Source organism: Hyaloscypha bicolor, assembly GCF_002865645.1.
Source record: "Hyaloscypha bicolor E unplaced genomic scaffold K444scaffold_183, whole genome shotgun sequence".
Taxonomy (NCBI): domain Eukaryota; kingdom Fungi; phylum Ascomycota; class Leotiomycetes; order Helotiales; family Hyaloscyphaceae; genus Hyaloscypha; species Hyaloscypha bicolor.
Genome location: NW_020194685.1, coordinates 3,526,848 through 3,545,886, shown reverse-complemented (window position 1 = coordinate 3,545,886; position 19,039 = coordinate 3,526,848). Strand labels below are relative to the sequence as shown.

The 19,039-nt window shown below is 42.5% G+C and overlaps 8 protein-coding genes across 8 annotated transcripts; 7 read left to right on the top strand and 1 right to left on the bottom strand.

The window, feature by feature from the left end:
• Nucleotides 1-317: 317 nt before the first annotated feature.
• Nucleotides 318-1,166, top strand: K444DRAFT_604409 (uncharacterized protein; the record flags this gene model as incomplete). Its single annotated transcript, XM_024878808.1, has 3 exons — nucleotides 318-432; nucleotides 483-571; nucleotides 624-1,166. The coding sequence occupies 3 exons, from the start codon at nucleotides 318-320 to the stop codon at nucleotides 1,077-1,079; spliced, it is 660 nt and encodes a 219-aa protein (XP_024727813.1). The 3' UTR covers nucleotides 1,080-1,166.
• Nucleotides 1,167-1,499: 333 nt separating this feature from the next.
• K444DRAFT_638207 (uncharacterized protein) lies at nucleotides 1,500-2,525 on the top strand (the record flags this gene model as incomplete). The annotated part of the gene is made up of 3 exons (XM_024884224.1): nucleotides 1,500-1,527; nucleotides 1,926-2,032; nucleotides 2,067-2,525. The coding sequence occupies 3 exons, from the start codon at nucleotides 1,500-1,502 to the stop codon at nucleotides 2,523-2,525; spliced, it is 594 nt and encodes a 197-aa protein (XP_024727812.1).
• Nucleotides 2,526-3,972: 1,447 nt separating this feature from the next.
• K444DRAFT_495410 (uncharacterized protein) lies at nucleotides 3,973-4,368 on the top strand (the record flags this gene model as incomplete). Its single annotated transcript, XM_024873271.1, has 1 exon — nucleotides 3,973-4,368. A coding segment is annotated over one exon (396 nt), but the record flags the coding sequence as incomplete, so codon positions are not given.
• A 403-nt stretch (nucleotides 4,369-4,771) lies between these two features.
• Nucleotides 4,772-5,332, top strand: K444DRAFT_638206 (uncharacterized protein; the record flags this gene model as incomplete). The annotated part of the gene is made up of 1 exon (XM_024884223.1): nucleotides 4,772-5,332. The coding sequence occupies one exon, from the start codon at nucleotides 4,772-4,774 to the stop codon at nucleotides 5,330-5,332; it is 561 nt and encodes a 186-aa protein (XP_024727810.1).
• A 1,037-nt stretch (nucleotides 5,333-6,369) lies between these two features.
• On the bottom strand, nucleotides 6,370-8,192 carry K444DRAFT_604405 (glycoside hydrolase family 28 protein). The gene is made up of 2 exons (XM_024878807.1): nucleotides 8,116-8,192; nucleotides 6,370-8,056 (listed from the first exon to the last, which is right to left on the bottom strand). Exon 2 carries the CDS (start codon nucleotides 8,026-8,028, stop codon nucleotides 6,535-6,537), a length of 1,494 nt encoding a protein of 497 aa, XP_024727809.1. The 5' UTR covers nucleotides 8,029-8,056; nucleotides 8,116-8,192; the 3' UTR covers nucleotides 6,370-6,534.
• An 809-nt stretch (nucleotides 8,193-9,001) lies between these two features.
• Nucleotides 9,002-10,534, top strand: K444DRAFT_670491 (GPI anchored protein; the record flags this gene model as incomplete). The annotated part of the gene is made up of 3 exons (XM_024887633.1): nucleotides 9,002-10,176; nucleotides 10,304-10,418; nucleotides 10,508-10,534. The coding sequence occupies 3 exons, from the start codon at nucleotides 9,002-9,004 to the stop codon at nucleotides 10,532-10,534; spliced, it is 1,317 nt and encodes a 438-aa protein (XP_024727808.1).
• A 1,217-nt stretch (nucleotides 10,535-11,751) lies between these two features.
• Nucleotides 11,752-13,335, top strand: K444DRAFT_670490 (chondroitin AC/alginate lyase; the record flags this gene model as incomplete). The annotated part of the gene is made up of 6 exons (XM_024887632.1): nucleotides 11,752-11,757; nucleotides 11,822-12,088; nucleotides 12,140-12,568; nucleotides 12,621-12,992; nucleotides 13,040-13,136; nucleotides 13,184-13,335. The coding sequence occupies 6 exons, from the start codon at nucleotides 11,752-11,754 to the stop codon at nucleotides 13,333-13,335; spliced, it is 1,323 nt and encodes a 440-aa protein (XP_024727807.1).
• Nucleotides 13,336-13,767: 432 nt separating this feature from the next.
• On the top strand, nucleotides 13,768-15,857 carry K444DRAFT_711216 (glycoside hydrolase family 43 protein; the record flags this gene model as incomplete). The annotated part of the gene is made up of 6 exons (XM_024888239.1): nucleotides 13,768-13,847; nucleotides 13,900-14,081; nucleotides 14,133-14,279; nucleotides 14,330-14,765; nucleotides 14,826-15,339; nucleotides 15,415-15,857. 6 exons carry the CDS (start codon nucleotides 13,768-13,770, stop codon nucleotides 15,721-15,723), a joined length of 1,668 nt encoding a protein of 555 aa, XP_024727806.1. The 3' UTR covers nucleotides 15,724-15,857.
• Between the last annotated feature and the right edge of the window lie 3,182 nt (nucleotides 15,858-19,039).

The following is a 19,039-nucleotide window of genomic DNA, read 5'->3' as shown; positions in this document are numbered from 1 at the left end:
ATGATGTGGGACAAATTCTCGAGGCTTGCGTTGGATATTCAGAGTTTGCTCTTCCCGTTGTGAAACGCAGCCAGCCCTTTCTAATCTCTCTACGGCATTCGACGCAGAATTGGGGATCCGTGTCGAATTGATCCCGCTCTGAGTTCTATAATGAAGGATAGAGGTAGTCTCACGAATATTTAAGGAGGCAATGTCTCCCGGTTTTCACAGCACCTTCAACATCATCCTCAATCCAAACCACCACCCCATTTCCATATCCCAATCCAAAATCATCATTCTCTAGCGATTTCAACAAAGGACACAAGACACATTCCAAAATGGGTACTGAAACCCGTTCGCTTACAGTCGTCAACCAAGGACCAGACCTGACTGCTCTGGCCCAGAACCACTATAATCTTCAAGTGGCAAAGAGTGTTGCAAAGGGCGATAAGAGTGAGCCGCTAGAGATTCAAGTTGAAAACATGAACTAATGGCCTACACAGTCATCTTCAACATCGTCTGGCAGTCCAAGGTTCTCGCCCCAAGAATCAACGTCAAATGGAAGCCCATCTATGGCCTTAACTGGACAATGGTAATGAACCCAAAGCTACTTATTCGCAACCACATCTAAATAATACCACTAGGATATCCCTTCCGACGGCCTCCAAGTCACTCTAGGAGGCTTGTGGAGGCAGTGCGACCTCGGCCAAGTCATCGACCTCGACGAGACAGGCCAATGGACCCAATCTACCTCCCAACCTGTGATCGACTTCCTTGCCATCGGAAACAACAAGTTCAAATCTGGCACCGTCACCAACGGCATTCACATCATTGTCGGGGTTCAGAACTCGCCCGGCGCGTTCGACCCCATCTTCGTCGATCCCACCGAACTTGGGCCTAACATGTCCGCGTCGTATCAGCCACAGGAGCAGCTGCAGTGGTGGTATGAGGAGGGCATGAAGACGTCGACCATGATCAGCACGGCTGACACCACGAAGGAGGTTGGCGACTACTCAAAGCCGGATCCGAAGTCGGGCCTGTTCTCGAAGACCTCTTCCTATACATTCAACACTGGCAAATGGCTCACCGGCTCCCCATAATCCCGCACAGCTGTGGACAACTCATGTTGCAGACTTTACCTGCAGGGGCTTGAGCGCATGCGCTGATCTGGGTGGGGTGTGCCAGAGAGGGTTATGGAATTTCTTAGCGTCGTTCCTTGTCGTCCTAAGTACGAGATAGCTATGCAATGGGAATGTCCTTGCTTTTGGTCTTGGTTTCAAATCTTTTCTTGCCAGGAGCTCTCCGAAGGTCGCAAGTTCGGATGTGAGATGTAGAAGCTCGAGTCCCACACCAAGCTCTCCTCTCTCCTCTCCTTCCCACACGCTACTTACTTTGACACAATGTTCCCAATAAGCAGAGCAAGATAAGTCTGGAGGGCTAACTTGGCTTGACTTGTGCCCGCTCTTTTTCCTCGGAGCGTTAGCACAGGAATCCAGGCATTTTAAGAAGCGCAAACCATAATGAGGGATTTGACTCCGTCGAAGACCTGTAAGGTCATGTGACTCGGCACGTAACTTACCAACAAAGTCCTTACCCCATTCTGGCTCCTTGGGAGCCGATTCTGGTCTCTAAGTAAGCTCGGCAATAATTAGTGTTTTTAGGAATTAATAATAATTAATGCCATAATTATAAAATATTAATTAAATTAATAAACAGTTAATTATAGGAGAGCTAATTCCTGTTTATATATTTCCTTTTCTAATTCTAGAGAATTAAAGAAATTATATATTAATACTTTATAATATTTTTAATATTTTAATAATTATATATTTATTTTAATTTAGTAATATTACTAGAATTACTTATAAGATAGTATTTTTTTTATTTTAGTATTCTTAGCAACACGCCTCTTGCTGCTCACTAACCCCTCGACTCCGACTCGCAAGTATCTGGAGCCGTATACGGGTTAGCGCTGCGTCAGAAGTCGGACGACAGTGAGGTCAGATGGGTAAAGTCTCCGACTCCTGAGAACTATACGGCCACAGCTAGTCTTGTAAATGTTGGAGGGCAGTATCTGAACGCCTCAGTCGTTGCTCCGAGAAGAGAGCAATCAATCACTGGCACCGTCTACCGCGTTCAATCACAGTGGTGGTGGAGCGAGTTTGGAGGCTTGGAGCAGTCAGCGTACTGGCACATATACCGGTGGGCCTCTCCTGCAGTCTGTAGAGACCGCTATCCGTCAAACACAGCCAGTCATTGGTCAAGACGATGCCTACCCGGCTGAGGCGAGGCGAGAAGTGCGGCTTCCACCGACGGCAGAACTTGATCCACTCTTTCGATGGTTAAACGACTTCACGCTATACGACAATGACGACCCAAGGAGCCTCCAACCGAGCCATAACAGTGCTACGTTGCTCTCTGCACCGGATCAGAGCGTACGACAGGCGGGGTCCACGGAAGCTGCAGCGGTACTCAGATCTCAGGAACGTCAATCGCCTGCTGCTATACTGAGCGTGGATGAAGACGAGTTAGACACCTTGGATTAAATGGTAGATCCGGAAACCATCAAGCTACGATGATCAGCTACAAATTTTCTGCTGTCTCAGATAGAGCGACAAACCTACATAGAAGAACAGGAAGAGGCCATAGCAGATGGTAACTCTCGCCCGTTATTATCGCTCGCCCAGGTAGCCGAGCATATACAAGGTGCCAATATTCCAGACGTCTTGGCTCAACCAGCTCTGTTAGATCGGCCATACGGACAAGACACTAATTGGGAAAGACTACTTATAGGCGGGAAGCAAGTGCCAATACTTGAGATGGTGCAGTCTCATAAACAAGTATTAGTTACCTAGGTAATCTGGGATATAGTTAGTCTGATTCAAAAGCAATAAAAATAAAAAAAAACCACTATAATATTAATTAATATAAATCGTATTAATTAAATCTATATTATATACTCTAGGAATTAATTCTATAGTCTCAAAATTATAATATCTTTATTATTAAGGAAGTTATAATATACGTAATTAAATAAGTAAACGACCAGACGGCAAGCCCGCATGCGGAAACCGCGATCCGCCGCATTGGGCAGGGCGCGCGCACGAGCCAGGCGCCGCTCTCGGTTGGTTGGTGCAGGACCTCTCCTCGCGCCAGATCTCGTCTTCCGCTGACTATAATGGCTGATCACAATCGAAGTTGCAAATAATACAGTAGTCGAGCGCAAACGCCGCCCGTGCCCCCCTATTCTTACTGTAGCTGCGCCTCGGAGACCTCTAAAAGTTGGCGCGTTATTATCTAATTATAGTCAATTATGCTCGTTATGTAAAACGATCAATTTCGAGGCTGTCTTTGCCCTGTCCAGCGCCCAGATTGGTCGGCAAGGGGCTGCAATAACCAAGACTAGGAATGATTTCGATCCTGGATGCGTCCTTTGCTCTTTCGTCACTTCTCTGCTAGCGCCTGTAAACCATAAATCAGACTCCAGCTCATCCGCCATCTCGGCACCCGAGTATCACCTTAGAGCATTGGACAGTCTATTGCCTTTGAGGTTGCGATGTACAGAGGCACGCGTCACGGCAAACCCGAGTATTGTGGTGGCCGTCGTTCGAGGTCGATCAACTCGAACGTTGCAGAGGAGCCAGTTGAACGAGGCTGTCAGCTTGGGGCTTGATCGTGCCTCTCGCGCAGGACTGTTCCCTGACAGAATCAACGATCTTTCCATTCAGCTACAGTGAGCGACTTGTGTCTAATATTCACGCGAATTTCACTCGAATTGCCTCGTGGATAGAGGAGTGCCATAATTCGGAATCAGATCTCCATTATCACTGCAGGTCTCTGCCTCGAAAGATAGAATTTGCGACGCGTGTGACAGATTGCTGGGCCAGGCAAATTGTCCCTTTGGCGCAAGACCTTGAATATTTGGCTCTCAGCTATGTTTGGGGCAACGAAGCAACTGATATTGCAACCTACTAAACACTGCAGCATGGCTGTTCCATACCAGCACATGCTCCACAAACCATCGAGGATGCCATGTCAGCCGTTCGAAACTTAGGCCAGCGATATCTCTGGGTCGATCGATTCTGCATATGGCAATCAGAAAACAAGCATTTGCAAATTCAAAACATGGACCAAATTTACCGGAACGCGCTAACCACTATCGTCGCTGCAGATGCTGATGGCGCAGAATCTGGACTCAGAGGAGTGTCGTGTCCAAGACGCGCACAGTTTAGCCTTCACACAAATGCCGGCATTCTAGTTTCTACGTTCCCACACGTGTCCCATCCCCTTTTGTCTTCTACTTGGGTGACGCGAGGTTGGACATACCAAGAGGCCCTACTATCTCGAAGCTGTCTCTTCTTTACCGAGAACCAGGTGTATTTTGCATGCAGGACACATCTTAGGGGTGAAGCGGTGGAACAGTTTCCAATTGTTCATCAAGATAAAATTCGAGAAACTCTGGAACCTAGGCTCATGAATTACTCGGAACAGATCCATTTTGCCATGTCAAACCACCTCCAGCCTTTTTTCTATGAGCACATCAAAGAAAACACCAGTCGATCGTTGACTTATGACTCTGATATACTGAATGCTTTCAAGGGCATCATCGCCTCTTGGAAGGAATATATGTACTGGGGAGTTCCTTTCACCGCTGCATATCCACGAGGAGGTTTCGGCGGCTGATTCGGAGTGTGCTTTTGCCTATGGCCTGGCTTGGGTCGGTAAAAGGCTCCCTCCTGGAGGAGGTCCAATCCGTCGTCGTGCAGATTTCCCTACATGATCCTGGACAAGCATGGCTGACCAGATTGAGACTAAAGATAAAGACTACGCGGTGTATTTTCGCACCTACGAATGCTCTGCCTTCTATGTAGAAGATGAAAACCACAAGCGGCTAAGAATTGTCGAGGTTTTCAAGAGTTCTCTGGAAAGAAGAGCGTTTATAATTCCCGAGTACGGAAAGAATCTCTTGATAGAAGCATACGTCGCCAAGGTGTGGCTTCGATTGACAGAAAAGGCGGGAATTTATTCCATACACATTCCAAACAACACGATACAAGATCAGACCTCACCAACACCTTCTTTGTTAACCATCTCGAGTCAAGGCGTGATTGATGGCGGAGATACTGACATTTTATCGAAGATTGAATCCCAACCTTGGGACGCCGTCAAATTGTTCTGGAGGGAGACCTCGCTTAACTCAGAACAAATTGATGAGGGATATTGGATGTTAGTGGATCTCTGCTCTCTTATAGCCCGGCGAATTGGGTTAATCACGCCAGACACTGGTGGGTATAAAGACAAATTGAGAATGGAAATTTTGATGGCGGAAAAGAAGTTGATAAGAATAGAATAAAAGTCGTATTATTATTAAAAAAAAAAATCATATGGTTCATTGTAACAAGGAGTGCCTAGGTACCAAGGGACAAGAGGTGGAGACCTCCGTCTTGGTGAAGAACTCCGATTGAGAGGAAAACCCTAATATATATACTGGACCTAGTCACCTCCTTAGAGGGACAAGCTCGAATCTTTTTATCTTGGAACACCAACTTGTACTCTAACTCAGTAATCTACTTATATTGCCGCTTGATACTTGTTCTACTATATTGTAATCTGTAACAGTTGGAGACTGTCGGAGGGCAGCAGGAGGGATCACAGTATGGCAGAACAGGAGCACGTGATCAAAGTATCAAGAAGATATCTGGGGAATATAAGTAAATAATAGAGTCAAAATCTAGGTGTCGTCTGAAGATAAACTCAAGCTTACTGTGGGAGGGAAAGTGCCACAAGACAAAAACCTACATAAAGTACACCAGAGCGCAAAACGTGACTTGACAGCAAAACAACAAGAACAAGGGCATAAGCAGTAAAGCATAAACAGTGTGCAATTTGCAAAAGCTCAATTGATTGATATGAAGGAGGGATTATTCTCTAGAACTACAGAAAAGCCAGCTTTCTTATGTGATTCCCGCAAGTCACGTGCGAAAGGCCCCAGCCTTTGACATGTGACCAAAACCTCAAAACTACCAAAACAAAGCGATTTTAATGGATTACAGCTTGCCGTACCACAACAGCCTTTGGTGTCTTTGGCATACTTTCAGTGTGGTAAAAAGGTAACTTATTGCACGTGATCTTCTATTTCTGAACTCACTATTGAAATATGGTATACTGCTTTGACTTCCTTGGCACTCTTTTGGTTTGAGTCACGAGACACATTTGTTAGAGTAATTAGTAATCTAACTAGTAATTTATTATTTAATACACCCATGGTTTCCGATAAAGACGTTGTATACAAGACGGAGCTACGAACCACCGTGCGATTCATTCTTATATAGCAACGATCAGCAGTCTCAAAGTTAGAATTCATTTCATTTTGCATACCAGATTGGGAGCCCATGTTCCAGATCCTTTCATGGATGAATATGCTAAGTTTTTATATTTCGCTTTACTATCTCATTTTCCACATCTTTGCGTCTGCGCACCCCCTTCCATGTCGGAAACAGAAAGTAATCGTTCTTCCAATGTGCGAAACTCTACTCTCTTCTACATACTTTGTACTCAAGTCGCACGGAATGTCAAATTGTTGATATGGTCATTCGCGAACATCGGCACGAAATCAGATGTCTCGTACCAGGTCGGCTTCTTCATCGTATCAGCAATTTGTTTCCCATTAATAACTAGATTTTCAAACGTGACGAAGTCAATACTTCTGTCGCTGTCGTACCCTTCCAAGATAGAAGGATTTGCGTGAGTGCCGTTGTAGACCATGTTCTTGATAGTCACGTTCGAAATCCCTCGCCCTGGCGAGGTGTTGTACTTAGTATTGAACATCACGCGCATGTTGATCAGTTGTCCAATCCTAAAATCTTCAACTCGGATGTCCTCGATGTGGACATTTTGGATCATGTTGCTGTCCCCGGGATTTATTGCGATGGTACCTTGATACAGCATTTGCGGCTCTCTGTGATCAAGGACGTCGATGTTCCTGATGGTCACACCATCCATAGTTTCGGGATTGTCTGTATTTCCATGAGTACCGATGTTGGTGGGATGGGCAACATCAGCCCAAAGGCTTGAGTTCTGGACTGTGATGTTGCTTGAGTTGCCGTAGTAGTTCCAGCGGTGGTTGTAAAGGGCAATACAATCGTCGGAGTTGCGCATGAAAAGCCCATCTAAGATGGCGTTCTGACAGCAGAATAGATCGATGCCGTCACCGTTTCCCTTGTTGCTGAATGCTCGAAGTCCTCGGATAGTAAAACCGTCGACCTGTCCCGAGCTGATCGCGTACCCATTTGGATTGAGGACAGTAATGGCACCATCGATCGTGATATTTTTTGAGTACTCCACGACAATTGCGCCTCCAGATGTGGTGTACAGCACTCCGCGACCACTCAAGCCTGCATCATGGACCCCGGAAAAGTTGAGGGTAGCAGTTAGAACACCTCCACCCGCGATGTAGACTGTCTTTCCACTGGGTACCTGCAACACGTTTCCTGCAACACTGTGCACTCCGGGTCCAAAGTATATCACATCTGTTGAGTTCTCCGACGGGACGTTGGTATCGATTGTGCTGCTCAGCAGATGCAGGCAGTCGAAAATATTGTCGTTGACCTGGACGATGACATTTTGAGGCTTGTCTAGGGTGAAAGCCACAGTGTTGTTACCAGAGATCTGGGGAAGCAACCCGTAGGAATATGGCCGGATAACAGCTGTGGTGATGGGAGCGGTATTGTAGGTCACAGAGACTTCGACGGTTCCGCAAAAGTCAAAATATGCCATGGATGACTTTTGCGTTGCGCTTGATCCAGTCGTGGTGTTGATCAGGCTGAGATTGACCAGATACATATCAAGGGCCTTCCAGTTCCCTCCAGGAGAACGGGCTTTGACTGAAAATGAGGTGTTGTTGCCCAGTAAGGTTGGTTTTGGATAGGTCACTATCTGAGCTGACTCGTTGCGAGGATACGATCGTACCAAAGACTTGTCGATGTTGACGCCATGAGCGCAGCTGGTGACAACGAAAAGGCAAAGACTAAGAAGATCCTTGATGGACATCTTAGATTGGGGAAGCAATTGTCAAAGGCTGTGAAACGTGGTTTGAAATTATCTTCTAGTCATGTCGAGCAGCTTGAATATACTCACTGGAATATCTCTCCCAACACAATGTCACATTAGATTCTGGCATCACTTGGCTTCGATTCAAAATGATTGGAGACGCCGACGCTTACCCCGCCTGGCTCAGTGGAGCGATCTGAAGGTCAGACTCCGAGCATCACGGAGAAATCCTGGACGATCGCTAATCCTCCTCGAGATAGTATGATGGAAGGTCTGGGAGCGGCGGCCATTTTGGCGAGAAGGAAGTGAGGGGCTTCCGGGGATGTCCGGGGAAGCAGTGCGGAAGAAGTATCGGAAACACAGCGATTGAGGCAGCTCGCGCACAACCCCGCACCCCCATACTGGATCCCCGCACTTCCCTGGGCTGCCCCTGCATGTTTGACGAAGTGCAAGTGAGATTTCCTGTCAACCTACACAGAAGTCTTCAAAATTGCGTGCATAGTTTCGTTCTCTGACGGACATTTCGAGTGTTGAAGTCGTCACAGGATCAATCTCGGTAACTCGTAAGGTTAAAGGCACTGGAGAGTCAAATGTTCCCCCCTGGCACGGACGTTCGTTTCGAGATGGGCAATCAGCACCACGGAGACATTCACTGTTCCGTTTATATGACCATCCAAGATTTGGAACGACTGCGATCGTCCTGTTCCGGGTTCGTCGGAGCATGGCTTGAAAGTTTCATCTTAACAGTAGATCTCGTTTCGTTGGTCCATTTGTTGCATCCCTAGCCATCCGATGAAGTATTAGACATGACGAAAAGGACCAAGGAGTCCGACAACCTGCCCGTGAGTCCGCCGAGCAGTTCTATCTACCAATGTTCGAGGATATATATCTTCCCCATCAGCGCCGATGCCGAAAGCCCGTAAGTGTTTGGCCGTCAAGAGCCTGATCAAAGACCAACCACGTATCCACCACGATGATGTTCACGAAACAGGTCTTCCCTCTTCTCATCCTTCTCCATTGCCATGCGTTGGCCTTCGTTCATCCTGGCATGCTTCACACCGAAGTAGACTTCACACGCATGCGCGCCAAAGTATCAGCCAGCGCCTCACCTTGGATCACCAGCTGGAACATCCTCACCTCGAACTCCCACGCCTCAGCGTCATACACACCCAGGCCAGCAGCTATCATCTACCGTGGCTCCGACGGTGTGCACGCAGAAAACTATCCTCAACTATACAACGACATTGCAGCCACCTACGCTCTTGCTCTCCGCTGGAAGATCTCAGGAAATATCACCTTCGCCAATACCGCTGTCACGATCTTGAATGCTTGGTCCTCGACTTTGACCTCAATTCAAGGCAGCACAGATGCTGATCTCGCCGCTGGAATATATGGTTACGAATTCGCCAACGCGGCGGAAATCATGCGTTCATTCTCCGGCTGGACGAAGAACAATCAAACAGCATTTGGAACCATGCTTCACGATGTCTTTTTTTCCATCAATCACGATTTTCTGGTTCGTCATAATAATGCTGCGACAGATCATTACTGGGCGAATTGGGATCTGTGTAATATGGCTTCTATGCTGGCGATTGGTATCTTTACGGACAATGTGACGATGTATGAGGAGGCGATCACGTATTTCAAATCCGGTGTTGGGAATGGGAATATTGATAAATTTATCTGGACCAACTACATCGTTGATGGTCAAGTTCTGGGACAAGGGCAAGAAGCTGGGAGGGACCAGGGACACGCAACGCTTGATTTTGCGTTGGCTGGAGCACTGGCTCAGATGGCGTATAATCAAGGGGACGATTTGTTTGCATACCAGAACAACAAAATTCTGTCTGGGAGTGAGTATTGTGCGAAATACAACGCGGGGTTCGATGTGCCATATTCGAGCTATACGAATAGTGATGTGACGCAAGCTGTTATTTCGAATAGCTCGAGGGGAACAGTGAGGCCGGAGTGGGAGTTGTTGTATGCGCATTATAGGGATTTGAAGGATTTGAATGCGACGTACACAGGAATGATGAGGGATATTGTGAATAATGCGAGTGGTGGGGGGGAGGGAGGTGGTGGGAATTATGGACCGAATTCGGGTGGGTATGATCAGCTGGGGTATGGGACGTTGACTTTCAGGTTGACGTGAGTGTTGAAGACTCTATGGTGGAGGTCATTTTCCTTGCTTGAGTTGCTTAACAGATCCTGTGTTCGATGGTACCCAAAGCTTGCGCTTGCCCCTTATTGTAATGAAATGCTTTATTTACCAGAGTGTGCCAGGGTTCGTGGAACACTGGAATCTCAATTTGTCACAGATTCTTACAATCTCTCAACTGCAGTACCACGGATTTTGCCTCATCATATGCTTTAACAAGTGTTGTATCATTGTAAGTTTTATTTTTATTTTATTTTATTCCCCCCCCCTCTACCCAAACTGATGGACTTTTGAGGCATCCTACTTTGAATCAATCCATAGATTCTTACACTCTCTGGTGATCCATAAGTTTGGGCGGGACCTCTGGGGGCTGGCGGGCTCGGACATGTTATCTTGGCCCTGAATGAAGGCACAAACGCGACGAATATCACCATACCGAGGTCGGGCATCGCAGAATTACAAAATAGCGCGGGGTCAAGTTACAGAGTTCGAGACGTACGGGCTAAAGAAGATCTGGGGACTATTCACATTGGGCATTGGGATCATTTTGTCAAACGTGAGCAGCCATTAGACCAAGGTCGGGAAATGTAAAACGACCCCCCGCGGGTGTCGATTGGTGCAGGGGTATCAACGACTTGTAATTGGCTACCTAACCTCTTTAAATATCTTAACTTAGATTTTTTTTAATATAAGTATAAGGTAGTATATAATAACCCTTATATTATAATCACGTGCTTCCTAACTTATAATTCTTAAAATAATAGCTTAATTTATAAGAATTTATATACTAATTCTAGTTTTTTAATCTTATAAGGGCCTTATAAATTAGAGGCTTATAGAACTCTTAGATCTGGTTTTACGAACTTATTTGCTAAATTTCTAAGCTTTCTTAAGCTTATATTTAGGCTATAATATAAAAAATTTAACTTCTTTAATTTAAAGAACTATTACTAATTCAAATTTTATAATATATATATTTAAACAGTGCTTAATTAGCGCTATAAGGAAGTAAAATAAGTATTAAATTATATTAACTCCTTATAAAATTAAATTGAATGAAAGAAAAAGCCAGTTTAAGTATTCCTGTCCGAGCGCCTCTACTTTGGGTAGGTGGCTAGTCTGGCCCCCGATGGACACCGCTCCCCTAATCGACACCTTGGGGGGGGGGGGGTGGTCGTTTTACATTTCCCCCGGATCCGCGGAATTACATTTGCATCAAGCAAGATACAAAGTCAGGAGTTCGGACGACAACCCCGTCAATTCCCCCGCATAGCATTTATCGAATAATACGAGTGACAGTCATCCGCCCCAATCGGCGTTGGGCAAATCTCGGGGGAGATGCCGGGTACCCGAACGATCATGGTTCCTGCAGAACCCTTGCGACTTGCACGGCGGGCACCGGACCTGCATTCGGTCTTCGGCAGAGTGGGGCCCTGTTGTCTTTGGCAAGGAGTATAGGACTGCAAGATATCAATGTTTGAATTGAACGATTCTCTGGTGTTTGCAGGTCACAAGCGACGAGCCCTACCTTAATTCTTTCAGCTTTCCTATTGATGATCTTAATCATGAAGGTAAGTATATCATCTCGTCTCCAAGTCTTGTCGTCTGTAGTCAAAAGGGCTGATAAATGAAAAGTGGACTACACTCATTGTCCCATTGGCATTCCTCGCCGAGGCCGTCTTTGCTACCGGTCAGCTGAATGGCCTTCCAGTCCTCAATGGACCTATCCCCACTGTCGGCAATGTCCACGGCATGAAGTCAAGGGTGGGAGACTTTGTTCATCCAGGTCTTTGGCATACACACGATGATCTCGAGAGAATCAGACTCGGTGTTGCCAATAGACAGGACCCGTGGAAGACCGCTTTCCTTAATTTCAGTACAGATTCGTTTTCACAGGCTTCGGTGAGATGTTGTCCCAATGATAGGATGGAAAGAAGTTACTGATATGCACAGTATGTGATGCAAGGACCAAAAAGCATCATCTGCAGAGGTTCATGCAGCAACTACACAACCTTCACGAACGATGTCCGTGCCGCATACCAAAATGCCATGATGTGGTACATAACCCGGAACCAAAGCCACTGGGATCGTTCAACTACCATCCTTGATGCTTGGGGAACAAATTTGACGAGCATCATCGGAACTGATACGTCGCTATTGGTCGGACTTGAGGGAGACATGTTCGCGAATGCTGCTGAAATCATGAGATGGGAAGGAGGCTGGGTGGAGCAGGGCGCGAAGGCCTCTGGTGGGAGTGGCTTCTCTAATCAGCTTTATTGGCTCTTTGCTCGACAGTCGATCATTATTGGACAAGCGAATTATGGAATGGTTAGCATTAAGGCTCTTTTGGCGTTTTCAGTATACCTTGACGATGTTACTATGGTAAGTTCACTGTTCAAACTTGACTGCCACTTGGATGTTCTAACGCGTAAAGTACAATTATGCGATCAATTCCTATCAGAATGACCTTTGCGCTGGCATATACGGCAATTACGATACGCAGACGGGTCAAGGAGCCGAAACTGGCAGAGATCAAGGCCATGCCGTGTCAGGCCTTGGCTGGACCGCTCTTGCCGCTCGTATAATCCAATCTCAAGGAACTGATGTTTACTCAGTCGGAAACAACCTCCTTCTCACTGCAGCAGAATACTCCGCAAAGTACAATTTGGGCCATGACGTCCCATACGACCCAAAGTTCTATCGCTGCGAAGCCATCCTCATCAATGGACCTTGGTCTGCACCCTCAACTATCAGCCGTGGTCTAGGCAAGACCTCGGCTACGACTCAGACTCCCGGCGTTTGGGATGTAAGTGCATTTATTTATGATAAAATGGCTGAACGCTAACTTGACAGATCCTCTACTATCAATACGTCGTCAAGAGAGGGCTGAATGCCCCCTGGACCGTGAAGGCAAAACAAGTGTATGATGCTTCCGGTGGCGAACAGCATCGTAAGTCCCAGATTCAAATACCCGTTCGAGTGAACTAACGTCTTTAGCAACCGGAAACAGTCAGGGAGATCAACCGAGCTGGGGAGATTTGCTTTGGTCTTACCCTGGCAAAGGGCAGTTCGTTAATCATAATGATAGGACGATCTGGGGTGGTGGGACAATTGGTACTAATGGCACGGGAAATTTGAATTCTTCATGAAATGAACTCCGGATGGAAGTTGTGGTCGGGTTACAATTAGAAAAGTAAAAATAAATTGAGCAACGAGTCAGCTTTATCTTCATGACACTGTGGTCCTGTTTAGCATTCGATTTAATTCACAGAATTTCCCTTTAGTCCAACATTCCGCTTCAGAGCAAATTGTACTGCTTATGTGACATGCTGTTGTCTGAACTCCCGGCTCCAGATTATAGCCATCAATTCGGGGAAGTTGAGTCCGAGCACTGCAAGGCTGCCTTCCATTTAACTAAATACGACGGTGCCGGGGGAGCTCTCGGAGCAACCTTGCAGACACGCGTTTACCTTGCCCCATTGTCCACTTCTTATTTTCATACCTCACCACCAAAACCTCCAACAGCTTTTGGGGGCCTATCCATTTCTCGGGTCAAAGTTTGCCCGTTTTCACCTGACATCATGGTGCCTTTTAGTGTTTCTGTGTTCTTATGCTCGTTGCTACTTATAGTCGATGCTATAAAGAATCCCATCGTTTCCGGGTTAGTTTCACCAATGTCAAGCATAAAAAAGCTAACATATCCTTTTCTTGAGATGGAATCCTGATCCTAGTATTCTACGAGTCGGCAACGAATATTTCATTGCTACCTCATCGTTTGAGTATTTTCCAGGCGTGCCCATCTACAGATCCACAGACTTGGCGAATTGGGAGCTATATTCTCACGCATTGGCCACACCTGAGCATGCCCAGCTTTATGGTGTACCCACCGGAGCGGGTCAGCCACACTTTCCATGATCTGAAAGAGCGATGCTAATATGTTGGGTAGGTGTTTGGGCGCCATCGCTCAGTTTCATCAACGGGAGATTCTATCTCGCCTCCATGACTCGTTGGACCTATGATCCAACTGCCAGAGTCTGGCCACGAGTCTATTTCTCCTCATCAAAAGACCTAATCACCTGGTCAACCCAATTTGGTGTGAGCCGTGGGGCATCGACCCAAGCCTGTTCCAAGACCCCACCTCAGGAAAGATATATCTGAACCTCATGGCTCCAAACAACAACATTGATCGAATCTGGGGCATCTATCAATGCGAGATCAGTTTGGTGACCGGAAATTGTATCGGAGAATATATCAGTCTCTGGAATGGAACTTTGCCTCATAATTCATCTGCACGAGATGAAGGTCCCAAGATGTTTTATAAGGATTCTTACTATTATCTTCTCATTGCTGAAGGCGGAACGGATGATTTGCATCGAGCTACGATTGCGAGGTCGTCTTCGCCTCAGGGGCCGTGGACTCCGGCACCTAATAATCCCATTTTGTTCAATGGCGCTTATGGATTTGATAATTTGACTGTTCAGTCGACGGGCCATGCTACCTTTGTTGAGACACCTGAGGGGGATTGGTACGCGGCATTCTTGGCGAGGAGAAAGATCAATGGGACTTCACCGCTTGGTGCGTGTCTTCATTGCCTACCTTCAAGTTGGGAAGTTTGAACGAAGCTGACGAACACAGGCAGGGAGACTCTCTTGACAACATTGACGTGGTCAGATGGATGGCCAACTCTGAATGACGGGAAGCCGATCCTTCTGAGTGAGTCATTCGGCAGCGTGCCAGATCAGCATTATCCACCTCCGCCGTTCAAAGATACTTTCTCCACTTCCGAGCTCGATCCAAGCTGGTACCAACTTCGCATCCCGTACACGCAAAACTACGAAACTGGCAAACCTCGAAGTTCAAACCGACACCATGGAAAAGGGAACAGCGAGACGAGCGGCCTGAGATTCTCACCAAATGTCTTCTCGCTAAGTGATCGCGACACCCCGGCAGCAATTCTTCGAAAACAAAAATCTCTCAACATGACATTCTCAGCGACATTGCTTCCAGCGAGTGGATCACTCGGCTATCTACAAAGTATAGGTATTTCGGCGTACTTGAGCGAGTTTCAGCATCAGGATACCGGTATCAGGGGATGCGTGAATCAGACTGGGATGTGCTTTTATAGCACGTTGTTGATGAATGGCACTTCTGTGGTAAGAGAGCTTCCCTTTTGGCCTGATTTTGTCCACATGTATATCAAGTGAGCTGCTGACGGCAAGCATCATCAGACAAACCAAATTCCCTTGAACAGTACAACTATCCCAGACAACATCACTCTCATCATCCGAGCAGAGGCACCCAAATACACTTTCGGCTTCAAAATTGGCACCACTCCTATCGTATGGATGGCAGAAATTGAGTCATCGTGGTTGGCATTTGCACCTATAGGCTTCTTTGTCTTTGAGGGAGCGAGCTTTGCATTGTTTGCGAGTGGAAATGGGAATCCTTGGCCATCTGACGCTCCTGTTGTTGGGTTCAAGGAGGTCAATGAGGTATATTTTGATGAGAACATTCCAGATCACGATGTTTGGACGTGATAGTGGGAAAAGAGTGAAATTTTCGCGCTTGATATGGGATATCAGTCTTAAGAGCCTTGGAAATGGTGACTGAACTAGACGCCAGAAGAGGAACTGGATATCTTGAAGGGTAATCCAGGTTCTCTAGAAACGCAACATTGAAGAAACATTCTACGAATACTCCAGAAACAAGTCTCCCGACTCTGCACTCGATCACTCACAATGTTGCTAAGACCAGAATCTGAGTCTGACGCTCTGAGCATGGGTTACATGAAGGGCATGGTAGCAAAGGCAACGATCAAGGTGACCCGGCATTCCCGACAACACTGCTTTACCGCAATACATTTCCAAATCGCACCAGAACCCGGAACGTCTGTTCGAAGGTTCAGTACCATTTTCTGAAGGGTTTGTTTATAAGACACGATGTGATACACATTTCCCCCATCCTTGTCAGCACTCACAACCGCCACCGGCCTGAGCTCCGAGAGATCTGCCGCTGCCCGTCGTGTGGGATGTATCAGTACACCGTTCGTAATACCACAACCGGCAATATTCACAACATAGCAGAAACGAGAAGGGAAACGATATTGTCCAGTATTGGCTCAAATGAAGGTCTTCCGGTATATGGAGGATCCGCGAGGTTTTCCGAGTTTGCTCGTCTTTCAAAAAAAAAGGGGGGGAGGGGGGGGAGGGGATTATAAGATTGCAAGACATCTTTTTCTATCCGAATTAGTCTATAGAGAACTTCTCTTCTTAGTTTTGCAAACTTAATAGCAATAAGATTCAAGATTTCTTGAACTAAAATCTAAGCCGTATTATATTGCCTTTGCCTAAAGCTTTCCTATCTTTATTCCAGGATTTTTTTCGAGCTAATACCTTGCGAAAGTCAGGGAAAAAAGATCTATTACTACTTAGAAATAATATCATAATAGTTTTGAATCTCAAATATTATAATAGCTCTAGCTAGAGTTATATAAAAGTAACTATTATATAACTAGTAAGTATAACTAATTCCAAGAATTAATTCTAATAAAAGATTAATTAATGCCTTTTTCCAAAGCTAGAAGCATTTCCTTATATATTTCCTAGTATTTAGCCAAATATATAAAGCCCTTTACTTAACTAGAAAATATAATTCTATATAATTTATATAATTCCGATTACTTATATAATTCTAATTATAAGCTTTATTTAAAATAGGAAACTAGATCTATAATATCTAATACCTATCTATATACTATTATATATATCTATTATATTAATTCTTTTTCTAAGTTCTTATTTCTAAAAGATCTAAAAAAACTACAAATAGCTTTATAAATAATTTCTTAAGACTTTCCCGGCTACTAGTTCTTCCTAAAAACTTCCTATAATTGCCCTATTATTATACTAGATAATAAAGTTAGAAATATAGTTTACTAACTCTATTTAGTTAATTTATAAATCACTTCTAGTAATTTCTTCTTATAAAAATAATATAAATATAATATATATTATTAGATATAAAGCTCTTCCGGTTTTCTAATTAGTTTATAAATTCCAATTTAGTCTCTAGTTATAAATAAATTATTATTCTATAAATTTAAGAGCTTAGAAAAGTTAATTTAATCTTCTAGTTTATTTATAAATTCCTTTTTTAGAATTTTCTAGATATTTCTGGTATAGAACTAGTTCTGAATTTATAATTACTATTTGGGAAAAAGATATTATAAAAAGGCCTTTCTTTTTCTATTAACTAATCTTTCTTTCCTTTAATTATAATACTATATCTAGCTTCTTCTTATCTCTTGCCTTTCTTTTTTAAGTCTTTTTTAAGCTCTTTTAAGCTTCTTTAAGCTTTCTTTAATCTTTATTTAAGCTTTTTTCTAATTTTCTTTTTTACTTTTTTATTTATTAAAATAAATACTTCTTTTAGTATTTATTAGCTTATTACTATTTATTTGGCTAATATTTCTATATCTTTAATTTATTCTTATTATCTTTAATATTTCAAAAATATTACTAAGTTTCCCGACCTTATTTATATTAAGAATAATAATTATTTAATATATAATTATTATTATTTTAAAATCAAAAAATATAATTCTATAAACTATAAATTTCTTCTTTTATTTCTTATTCTAATACTATTTAAAGTTCCTTAAATATATATAATATAGTTAAACTATCTATTTTAAGCTATTAATATATATAAGTATTTTCTCTAATATTTATTTCAAAAAGAAAAAACTATTACTATTTTTCTTTTATATTAAACTATATATATTTCTTATATTAAAGCTATTATTTGAGGCTAATAGATTTCTTTAATAATTCAAGGAATAAATTAAATAATTCTTACTAGCTTAATATAAATATAAAGTATTTTTAAAAATATAATTAATATTTTTTAGTATTAAATAAATTTATTTTATTTTTATTTTTTACTAATATCTAATAGCTTTCTAAACTAATTTATTATCTATTTCTTAAAAGAATTCTAATAAGAATAATAATAAGAATAGTAAAGAGTAATTATAAGAATAAAATATTTATAGAATATAGAAATTAAAGTTTTTAGAATTTTTAATAATTTTTATATAGCTTTTCTAAAAATAAATATATAGTTTTTAATAGTTTTTTAATAAAAGTATTTATTTTTTATATTTCCGTTTAGCTAATAATATTATAATATTTTTTTTTAAGTATTTTTATAATTCTTGAGCTATATTCTTTAAATTATTTAATAGTTTCTATATATAATTTACTAGTAAATAGCCTTTCTAATAAATAAGATATTTTTTTTCTTTTTTATTCTTTTTATAAATTATAATAAATTCTATTTTAAATTTCATTTTATTCTCGATTTTAATAAATTCTAGTTCTATTATATTACTAGCTTATAAATATTATAAATCTAATATAATAATAGTAATTTCAAATAATATATTTATTTATATATTTCTATAATTTCTAGAACTTTAAAAAAGCCGAAATATTTATTTACTAGTTTTATATTAAATTATAACTATTAAATATTCTTTATATAAAATATAACTTTATTATATATATTAAATTCTTTATTAATATATATTTTTTATAATAATACTTTTTTTATATATTTACTATTTTTTATTATTACTTTTCTAATATTTCTTATTTTATTTAAATTCTTTATATTTTTTCCTATATTACTAGTATTTCTTTTTCTAGAATATTATTCTTAATATATAATTTAATATTAGAATAGAATTTATATAATATATAAAATAAAAAAATTTCTATTATTAAATATATAAAGTTATTATATATAAATTCTATAAAAGTAAGTTTTATTATTTAATTATTTTACTAATAG